An 11236-nucleotide genomic window follows, 5' to 3' on the forward strand; every position below is an offset into this window, starting at 1 on the left:
GCGAGCGAACTTCATCACCCGACTCTGAGTGCAGGGACGCCGCAGGAGGGAAACCGCTCCCTCTGCATAGTCATGCCAATGGGTCTCACAATGGCAGGCACGTATATCGCCCGGTCGTTCCTATCCCTTGGAGTCGGCGAGCGGATCAGATTAATCCTGTCCCTATCCGCCGGAAACCTCTTTGAGGCCAGGGGTCCCCACTCCTAGGCGGGGGTTCGGAGTGTACGGTTAAACAGCTTTAGACCGTCCCTCTCGGTTCCCCCCCCCCCCCCCCCCCCCCCCCCCCCCGCGACTCGGCCTCCCCTCCTGTCGCAGCCACCGGAGCCGCACGAACTGCCGTTCCTGGCGCCTGGTCTCTCCCTCGGCGGCGCCTTCACGCAGGTACAGATTCCTCCTCATCGCCCATCAATCTGGTTGCTCGTCGCCCCTCATTCTGGGTCTGGTTCTTGGGTTGAATCAAAGGCCAAGAATGTATTTGCTGCGCCGTTCAAATCTGAAGTTATACTAGGGGATTCGCAAACGAATATGTTGATTCGTTGCATTACTGGTTCCGGGTGCTTCTATTGATTTCTTATGTATTTGATTAGTATATATAGATGCGATTCGGTCCTGGAGATTATTTTATGGCAAACTGAGATGCTGTCCTCGAATACTACCTTCACGTGATAGCATGTGTGCTGCTTGACGAGCTTAGAGCAACTCCAGCAAAAGTAGTAGGGGCCGTGGGTGAAAAAACCGACTCCAACAGGGCCCCTGCTCGGGTCCATAGAGTAGGGAGGCACCCAAATCCTCCCCTCCAGCCCCATCTCCCACGGGTGGCTGGGGAGGTCCCTACTCCACCGTTGTGGCCGTTTCTCCCTCCCGCACGCGCACGGAAGCCAACGCCGCCGCCCCTTCTCCGCCGCCACTCGAGCTCCCCTGCCTCGTCTGAAGAACCGCCGCCACCACTCGAACTCATTGATGGAGGAAAAGGAAGGCAGGGAGAAGGTGAGAAGGGTGTGGTTGTCACCTCATTGTCGAATCGAGGTCGTCCGCCGTCGAATCGAGCTGTCGCCATCGAATCAAGCACCCATGCTCCGGGCGCCGCTCGCCTGGCCCCATACGCCGCTCCTCGTCCGGCCGCTCGTAGCTTCGCCCCACGCGCTGCTCGCCGTCTGCCCCGCGCGCCTGGCCCCACGTGCCGTGCGCTGGCCGGCCTCCGAGCGCCGCTCCTCGCGATTCAATTCCATGGCATGCTGCGTTGCCTGCCTGTGGCTGTGGTGCGCCGTCCGCGGCCAAGATCCACGAGGAGGCGTTAAGGGGGGAGGTGAAGGAAAGGGGAGGCGTTAACTGATTGAGGCGGGACCACAACATGCCGGGGTGTCGCGCATAAAAGAAAAACTCCGGGCCTTGATGTGTGGGGTCCACAAGGGCGCTGCCGGCGTGGAGGGTTTGGTTGGTGAGACACCGCGAGGCGCAAGGGAGGCGAGGGCGTTGGCAGGTGGGGCCATCACAAGTGGTGCATGGCGGGTGGAGCTGCGTGTGCGAACAGGCAACAGAGGCCGCTCGCCACCTGCAGAGGATTGCAGGCAGGGGCGGGTGGGCTCTCGCTCTCGCTATCGAGTCTCGGCGGCCACAGCTGGAGAGAGCTGAGTTGATCGTGTTGCACGCCGTGACGTCATGGAGGATCCGGTCACGCTAGCGCCACGCGAAGCGTGTGCCTCTACTTGGTGCCTTTCCATGGTGGGCCTACTGGCCTCTTGTCTTGTCCTCATCCTCGATTAACCGGCTCCCGCAGTCCCACCTCTACCAGTTAACGCCTCCCCTTTCCTTCACCTCCTCCCCCCTTCCTCTCCACATTTCTGGCCAGGGGACGCGAGATTGATGCCTCCGACGAGCTTTGGTAATAACCACTTCCTCCTCCCACTCTTCTTCTTCTTCGTCGTCCTCGTCTTCCTACTGCTTTCTTCTTGATATTTAACCCCTTGCCCACGACGGCGTTCTAGAGTTTGATTTTTTAAGTGAAGAAAACGGGGAACACGCACAAGGCAATTCTCATCCAGCAACGTTTTCTTCATGGTGAATGAAGGCTAGATTTATCCGGCGATTTGGTGCTAATTGATGGAATTACATTGTCGTGAAGGGAGCAAATTATGAATTGAATTTTCCTTTTTGGGTGTGGTCATGTGCTCATTGTTTTGCTTCCCACGGAAAATGTTTCTTGCAGGCCGCGTTTGCGGGTCATGGAATTCTGCCTAGTCCAACCACGTACGGGACTTTTAAAGAGGCTCTTTTAGCTGCTGGATGCTGTAGCATTTTGTTAAGTGCAGTGCTTCCATGGCATATGCGCGTGTGCATTCATGAATTTTGCATCAGTTGTGCTGGGTGTTCTGGTGTATTATATGCGTATTGTGTTTCATGCTCTATCCAGAAACATGCTGCCTAGTTGACACAAGCTGGTACTTAGGCTTCCATTTTATGTCATGTTCTGGAATTTGGGCTGCATGTATGGAGGTTGATAAGGGGGTTCCATCTTCCATGTATGCACCTATTGGAGTTTGGAAATTATGGCAATCTATTCCTGCTGCTGTGTTTCTGTGAATTTGTAGTACATTCCATGTTATCCATGTGAGGAAACTATGTGTATAGTTGATAACTGATGTTATCTCATCTCCTTTTAATGCTGTTGTGTCACTTGGAGTTGGACAGCACTTTGCCACATATATTGAAAATATGTGCTTTTGATGATGTTCCTTGGTCATTGAGTCGCCTGTCATGAGTGGTTTTGTTGAGTCAGCAAAGTTTTGGGTACTTTTTGGGACATGTGTAGGCATGTGCTTTTGTTTATTCTCCGCTCAGTATCTATTGGATCGGAAATTTTACAGAATGTTCTCCAGCTGTTTCTTTTATCAGCTTAGAGCCATTTGTCCTTTTGTTTCTTTACTCACTACTCTGTAATAAACTATTCTTGCTGGTTAGTTTTGGAAATTTTGTTATCATTACATCATATACCTATCTGACCAATTGCTCAATAGCGTTTTCACCAGTTTCCAGTAACTGTTGCTGCCGTAGAGTTAATTACAAGTGTAGCTGTTACTTCGAAACTGCAAGTAGTAGATTGCTGTAATTATTGCCTGTTCATTAGCTTAAATAACTTAACATGCTCGTAACCACAGGAAGCATTAGGATTGGTATTTTTGTCCATTTCCTATAGGTTTTTAAATTATTTTTTCAAATTGTGTAGGGAATGACTGGCAGTAGAAGGGTCCAAGCCTCAGGCTATCAATTGTACTGTCCTGGTTGGAATTGCCTGGACAGCTGGATTGCAAGTCTGTGTCCATGTTAAAGTCTTCCTGTGGAGGTGAATGCCAGCTTTCATTTTTTTTGGTTTTCTTCATCTATTGCATTCTGATTTCATTAGATATGTGGCTGTGCATAGAGAATGCCATGTATGATTTGTATTTTGGTGGCATCATCTAGTGACATTCATTTTCGCAGCAAAAGATGGCTTCTTATTGCCTATTTTCACACCCCCTGCCACCAACACCCACCCGCACACACACTGAAACATTGCTATTTTGATTGAAACATTATACTGAATGAAGCTTAAGAATCCTTTATGAAAGGTATTTGTAAAACATCACCTCCTTGGAGAGTTTCTTTGGATGAGTAAGAAGACTTACTAATCACTCATTCTCACACATGCAGGACACTATACTGATATATCGATTGAATTGTTCTTTGAAGCTTAGGTAATATAAGGCAATGCGTTGTTCAATGGCTATTTTGAGAAATGATCAATAGTTTACTAATTAGTTTTCATTAATTCAGTGGCCAAACATGCGTTGGAAACGAAAGATACATCATGGAGGATCATCTCAACAACAACTGATCAGTCCTACACTTGCGGATGAAGTATGTGCCATAGACAAGGATGTCTCCCATCTTAGTAGAATTAAATCTGAACCAAGTCAGAGAACTCGTGCAGCCATTTATGCTGGCCAGAAGAGGCCTATCTCAACATTCAAGCTATTGTCAGGGAGAGAATCCAATTGCTCAGGGATGGGTAGGTTTTCTTCAGCTGATTGCTCTTATGCTCTTCGGAAACACCTACCAGTGAAAGGCCCATGGTGTGTGGACGACATGGATAGTGAAGCATACATCTCGCAGTTCTCTGCAGATGGTTCACTACTAATTGGTGGATTCCGGGTATGTCATTCTGCTATTATGGGAACAATCTAACCATACATTGTATTATCTTTCTTTTTTCACATAACTTGGATTAGCAGCATGCTGTGATGTGGGTGGCTAACGATACCTTATGCCTAAATATATTCAGGGAAGCCACATCAGAGTCTATAATTCCGAAAAAAATTGGAAGGTTCATAAAGATATAACCTGCAAGCGTCTGCGGTGGACAGTTTCAGATATTGCTCTCTCACCTGATCAACGATTCCTAGTAATCCTCTTATACATTTATCTGGAATTCTAGTTTTTGTGAAGCAGTTCTCCTGTGTATTCAAGGAAAAAAATTATTTTGTGAAGGACTTATTGGCATGTTTCTATGCTTACTTGATCTTTTTTTACAAATGGGCCATCATATTATAATTATAAGCATTTTCCTTTAGTTTATGTCTACATAATGCTTCATGCATGATACCAGATTAGCACTTCAAAAGTACTATCTAGCTCTTTGAAAGGCCAAAAAACTCTTTACACCATTTATATATTCCTTTTGAGAAAATTGTGGGTTATCTTGGTCCCATTCTAAACTCATTTGATATTGCCTATCACTACATATTTGGCGACATGGGTAATCTTTGTGAACTGATTAAAACTTATATCGGTTTAATTTGATTCCTAATATCAGAACTTCATGGTCTTCTCATTTTGTTTCAAAATTTTAGAGATACGTCTACAAAATTTCCACTCATGATTTCTGCCAGTTATTCTTCATTGTCACACTGAATTCATGAAGTTGTATTTAAACATAGGTATATGTATCATCACTATGACATGTGTGTTGATATTGATGCAAACTTCCATCCTGCCTTTTAACAACGTTCTTGCACAAATCTCAGGGTTCATTGGAGGGCTAATATAGTGCATGTATAAGTGGTTATGTATCTCCTTGTCTGTATATTTATTCTAAATACTAAATTGCTAGGATCATTTTTTCAGGCTTATTCCAGTCTGTCGCCTACTGTTCACATAGTAAATGTCCAGAATGCTGTAAGAGAATCACATGCTAATGTTACAGTATGTCCTCTCCTTCATCTTTTTTCTTGGTTCAATCATGCTCAAGATAACCTGTGGATAATTTATTCTGAAGTTTACTTGCATCAAATGAATGCTTATAGACCAAACTTAGCTAACTGTCAAAGCACATTAAGGCGAACCTTTTTTCTTCGCATTAAATGTTACTTAACAGATGAAAGAGGGAATTGATTGCATGCAGTTTTAAAATGCACTTACTGGAATGAATGATTCTCTTCAGCCCCCGCCTTTGTTGAAGGCTTGTGAGTTCCAGGATTGCATCCTGGCTGGCAAGCACCATCTTGATGCCATTACCAGCTGCCTACAGCAGTTCTTGATTTTTGTGTTTTTCTTTCTTTTGGTGATGTTCGATGGAATAGATATAAGAATAATTTACTTTTGTTAGAAGATTGATTTAGTTTGTTAAATTGCTGTTTTTTGTGTAACAGATAAGTTCCCTTAAGCCTGGAGATTGTTAGTATTAGATATGTATACAAGGCAAGTGTAGGCTATAATATCTAATAGTTTGTTTAAGGATCAAGTCAATAAGTCATCCCAATAGAAGGGGCAGCATATTAGTTTCCAATAAATAAGAACAAAGTTGTACTCTCTCTCAAATCAAATTCCTTTGTCCCATAATGCAGTTCATTCCCTCTTCAAGAACTACTAGTTCCTTTCTTAGCCCTCAAAAAGTTTTAGTTCCCTATTTGACACCGAGTTCAACTTTCATTCCTTATACGACACTATTGGATTTTCCATTCGGGAACCGTTAAATGCCCTACGAAAAGACGATTTTGCCCCTATGGGCCCCACCACCCTTCTCCTTCCTCTTCTCCCCTTCTCCCTCCTCTGCTCCACACCGGGCCAGACCGCCGTTGAGGGGACGGCCCGCCGCCGTGCCTCCTCCGCTCGGCCGCCGTCGACCGTCCCGCCCTCCACGCCGCCGCCCGGGCCCAGCTGCGCCTCCCTCGTTCCTCCTCGTCGCCGCGGGTGCTGGCCGCGTCCCTCCCCACCGCTCTATTTTTACGTAATTTTTGGAAAGTATTTTATGCTCTAAAAATTCACATAATCTTTAAAAGTAGCGTATTTTGGTGAATTTTAGTTTTAAGATTTTAAATGATATATATGTGTTTTTGTGTAAAATGAGTTCATCTCTATCTTTTATATCACTACAAAAAGTTTCATGAATTTTAGAGGTGATTTGGATGTCTTTTTGTTTAGTAAAAAAGGCAGGAAGTATCCACAGGTTGCCGTTCATCCGAGTTAACTGACGGAACGAACGGGAGTGTCAAATGAGGAACCAAAGTTCAAGTCAGTGTCAAATAAGGAAGGAAAAAATTTTAAGGGCCAAGAAAGGAATCACTCATTATATGAGTGTCAAATAGGGAATTCTCACTTTTTATCTAGGTTGACAACAAGATGAATTTTCTGAGTTTTTTTTCCATCATTGTGAATCATTGGTTCTTTATATGAAGTGTTCAGATGTGTAATGCTTTATTTGAATATCTTTCATAGTATTAAGCCTTTGCAAAAATGTAGGAGCATAAGAAAGTAGCACTTTTGGAATAGGCTAATTGAACATCCAATAATTCCACGCTCCTGAAGTTCATTCAAATTCATCATATCTTGTACCATGTGGTCAATTGCACTGCAACAATTATACCATGATACCTAATTTTATTCAAGGAATCTAGATGCAATTTTCAAGGCATGTAGTACCCTCTGATACCACTAATTCCAAATGAAAACGGAACACAGCATACACACCTGCTCCTGCATGCCTTCCTGTTTGCATAACTGTCAATAAAACTTTTTTTGTTTTAGTTATTTCAGTTTATTTGTAGTAATCTTTTATTTTTCATACATATCTGCTACTGTTTGGCTATGCCAATTTATTTTTGTTATGTAGGAAATTCATGAGGGTCTGGAGTTTTCTGACGAAGATGACGGATTCTCCTTTGGGATATTCTCTGTAAAATTCTCAAAAGATGGGCGAGAACTTGTTGTAGGAAACAACAATGAATCAATATGTATTTATGATCTTGGAGCAAACAAAGTAACAGAACGCATTAATGCACATGCGGTATGAGAATTAAAGGCATGACTAAGCCACCTGTTATTATTGTTTAGAATCTTTTTTTTTAACTGTTTCTCTCTTTTGCTTCTTCAATGACCATTTCAAAAATTTGGTCGATTAGACTTTTACAAAGCACCACCATGAGACATAGTTTCTTAGCAATCATATTCCTATGCAATTTAAATTGAATCCAAGTATGATACTGACTAACGATGATTGGGGTGGTTGAAGAAATAATTTGGGTATTCAGGATTTTTGTTAGTCAGCTTACTACAATAAACACTAGCTTTAGACCCTATTAACAGTTTATTTATTTCATGCCATTAATTTATTTTTCATTTCTGAATCTTATTTTCTCTCCCGTTGGTTTTTGTAGGCTGATGTTAATGTGGTCACCTTCGCTGATGAAACAAGTGATGTCTTGTACTCTGGAAGTGATGATAGCCTCTGTAAGGTGAGCCTAATCACTAATTATTTCAAATTGATCTGTTAATTTTTTCAATCCTGTTTCAACAGTTCATTTTGCTAATTTAGTAGTGACAACCAATTTACATATGTTTATCCGTGATGTTAAACTTAGGCTCTACACAAATAAATCTGAAAATTTAAGGGTTCAGAAACTACTGAATTGGTTTTTGTAGCCTTTGAGGACAGTCACGTTGAATTGTAAATATCAGAAAATTAGGGAAGTCCATGTGGCCCAGTGGTAAAGCACAAAGTTTTGTGGTGGTTAAGGTCCCAGTCTCATTCTTCGTGAAATCAAGAATGTGCAGTTTCTCCCGTGTATTCTCGCAAATATTCGGCATTTTCTTCATGTGATATCCAATGTAGTTTATTTGATGCATCAACCTCCAGCATCATCTTCACTGATTCCGAGAGATGTGAAATAAGTGAAGGATGGAGGCTCTCTGACTAACAATATTTTGCAATCTGTAGGTTTGGGATAGGCGCTGCCACAAGAAACAAAAACCAGTAGGTGTTTTGACTGGTCATTTAGATGGGATTACATTTATTGATAGCCGTGGAGATGGGCACTATTTTATCTCAAACTGCAAGGATCAGACTATTAAATTATGGGATCTCAGGAAAATGTCCTCCACTAAGAAAGAGTAACTACATCTCTTGTTTTACATGGTTATTTAGACAAGTAAGCTCATATGGTTATAGTTGAAGTGAAATGTAGACATTGTTGGAAAGTACTAGAAGCTAATGGTAGAATATTTTCAATTGTTTTTTCTTGAACACGCTGGAGAACTATGTGGCATTGTATTGTGAGGATAAAAACAATACAACACACCTGCCAACTAGGAATAGAAAATATTTTCATATTATAACCTCTTAACACCTACAAGAGGCTAGTACAAAATTATATGGAGTAAAATTAATATAATATATTGGAGTTTTACTTATATACAATACCTTAAATAGTTTTAATTTAATACTCCCTCCAATCACAAATAAGTGTTGTTTTGGATATTAAGAGTTCCCAGGAGGCCCTGGCATACCTCTAACCACTAATTATAATATCATGAAACTACTTGCCAAGAAGATGTACTGATATCATTATCAAATATTCAATCTGAGTATGTAAAGAGGTATTGATGCTTAGAATTATAATATTTATTTGGGTGCATGAAACACAAAATGTTACTAATTTGTCACTGGAGAGAGTAGTACTTAAACTTTAGTAGCATTAAAGAATTTCAACCTTTTGAGTTTTTATCACATTTGTTAAAGATGCTTATATGTCAACCATATTGATCTTCCGTATTGAAAATTTGAAAAAACATCAAACATATTCATGTTTCTGTGGAATTTTATGGCTTAACTGATTGTTGCTTGCTAGCTTCCCTTTTCATTTGTCAGAACTCATTTAATTTTAAAGGTTTTCTTTTTTTGCATTTTTTCTCATCTATCATTATAACTATATTTTCAGTTGCACACCAAAAGCATATGAATGGGATTACAGATGGATGACATACCCATCAGAAGCCCGATATTTGAAACATCCATATGACCAGTCACTAGCCACATTCAGAGGCCATTCTGTGTTGCGCACACTTATCCGTTGTTATTTTTCCCCAATGCACAGGTTAGTAGGGATTATTTATCTTAGACCACTTGTTCACCTTTTTTATTTACTAATTTTCTAGATATGTTCTTGTAAACACAATCTTGATTTGATAGTTATCCAAACTGAACTTGGAACATTGATTTTAATGGACAGAATATTGCTAATAAGTATGAAGCTATGACCATATGAAAGTGCTTTCATATTATTCTCTAATCGCATCACTTTCTGCTACTCATCCTATAAATTGTTGGGAGTAATTGTTTATCAAAATTTATGAAGTTTCAGTCTCAAAATTTATAATGCTAGGGCACCTTATGAAAAACAACAGGTGAAGCATGTGTTGCTGGTAATATTAGTCTGGTTTGTAATGTAAATTGTGGATTAAATGATGTTTACAACATATTTTTAATGTTTCAGTTTTGTTCGTTAATGCAGCACGGGTCAGAGATACATATACACAGGATCCAGTGACCAATGCGTCTATATTTATGATGTGGTATGGACCTTAGATGCTTCCATTGGACCACTTTTCCATTGACATGTTTGCACAAATAAATACACAAAAGTCGATGCATATGGTATTTGTAAAGTTATTTGCACAATGTGATATTTGCATGTAAATTCATTCATAGTATCAAGAACCAAAAGATTCTTCTGTCTGAACATTATGAAATCCTTTTCTATTAGTAGGCTCAAAACTGGACACAATCTAGTGGCTTATTTGTTTAGATTACAAGCTACTAGGTAATTTTTCTCTCCAAATAATTATAGTTGCAACTAAAAGAAGTTTTAACTCGCTATTCACATCATGTATCAAGGACGAAGCCTGTGTAGGCACGGGTTGTTCACAATAAAGGAATGGATTGTGGTCCTGAATGCATACCATGACTGTATAGATCATATAGTAGATAACTATCATAGGTTTTGCTATCTGCTGGCTTAACGGTTCTCCATGTTTCACCTTCAAAACAGTAGCAATTCCTTCCATTGAAACATTAACGGGCATGTCCCTCTTTATTCGATACCTTTGTGATACTTCATGCTACAGCTTAAATGTGCCCCCTGCTCCCTATAAACCTATCTGTTCATTATCCCAGGCGACAGGTAAGGTTGTTGAGAAACTCAGATGGCACGGGTCAATCATCAGAGACTGCTCATGGCACCCATACCTCCCAACGCTTGTCAGCTCTTCTTGGGACGGCTATTTGGTCCGGTGGGAGGCAACAGAGGACGACAGAGACCCCTCCATGCTCAAAACAGGGAACAAGAGGATGCATCCAGAGGGATACACAATGTCGTTTGTCCTTTAGAGTTTATTAGAAGTGAAGCTCTCAAGGCTCTCATGTATATGCTGGCCCGCTCAACATGCCTCCAAGCCACTGGCTCAAACAAGTCTTTTTTTTCTTTTCAAATTTCATAATTTGTAAAAGCGATTGAGAGAATTATCGAGGCAGTATATTTTGTGATGTAGATGTTTATTGGTTGCTTGTATTTACTCTTCTGCTTTTGTGGATTTTGAAACCTTCAAGCAGGAAAAAGGTTTCTTTTCTTTAATTTGAAGCTGCTGTGTTCAAGTAAAGGCATTCGTTTGCCCCAATATTCTGTGGGGGTACAAAACATTTCTAATGGTACACATCAGTTGGCTCATAGCATTGCCATGTCGGATGATTGATGAGAGGGAGGTTGAACGGTTGATTTACTACCTGTACACGTCACTTTGTCAGTTCAACTTCCATATAAAGAACATTGACTCCATTTACTTGCGCACACCTCCACGGATCTGTTGGATGGTGTTAGGTCGTTGTAACTCTGTCTTAATGAAATACGTACCCAGATACGTTCTCTGTACT

At 41.3% G+C, this 11236-nt stretch overlaps 1 protein-coding gene across 4 annotated transcripts; it reads left to right on the forward strand.

Moving 5' to 3' along the window:
* The first annotated feature begins 258 nt into the window (after positions 1 to 258).
* Positions 259 to 11033, forward strand: LOC101779494 (LEC14B protein). 4 transcript variants are annotated; one of them, XM_022826816.1, is made up of 13 exons: positions 259 to 381; positions 3224 to 3340; positions 3478 to 3605; positions 3688 to 3731; positions 3811 to 4188; positions 4319 to 4438; positions 5161 to 5238; positions 7145 to 7318; positions 7689 to 7766; positions 8249 to 8421; positions 9249 to 9404; positions 9822 to 9882; positions 10484 to 11033. In XM_022826816.1, exons 5-13 carry the CDS (start codon positions 3820 to 3822, stop codon positions 10694 to 10696), a joined length of 1422 nt encoding a protein of 473 aa, XP_022682551.1. In that variant the 5' UTR covers positions 259 to 381; positions 3224 to 3340; positions 3478 to 3605; positions 3688 to 3731; positions 3811 to 3819; the 3' UTR covers positions 10697 to 11033. The 4 variants fall into 4 exon arrangements, 3 of the variants coding, with proteins under 3 accessions (XP_022682551.1, XP_004968789.1, XP_004968790.1); XR_002677772.1 differs by lacking the exon at positions 3478 to 3605 and having other exon boundaries at positions 9804 to 9882; positions 10484 to 10560; XM_004968732.3 differs by lacking the exon at positions 3478 to 3605.
* Positions 11034 to 11236: the final 203 nt, after the last annotated feature.

Source organism: Setaria italica, chromosome V (assembly GCF_000263155.2).
Source record: "Setaria italica strain Yugu1 chromosome V, Setaria_italica_v2.0, whole genome shotgun sequence".
NCBI lineage: Eukaryota > Viridiplantae > Streptophyta > Magnoliopsida > Poales > Poaceae > Setaria > Setaria italica.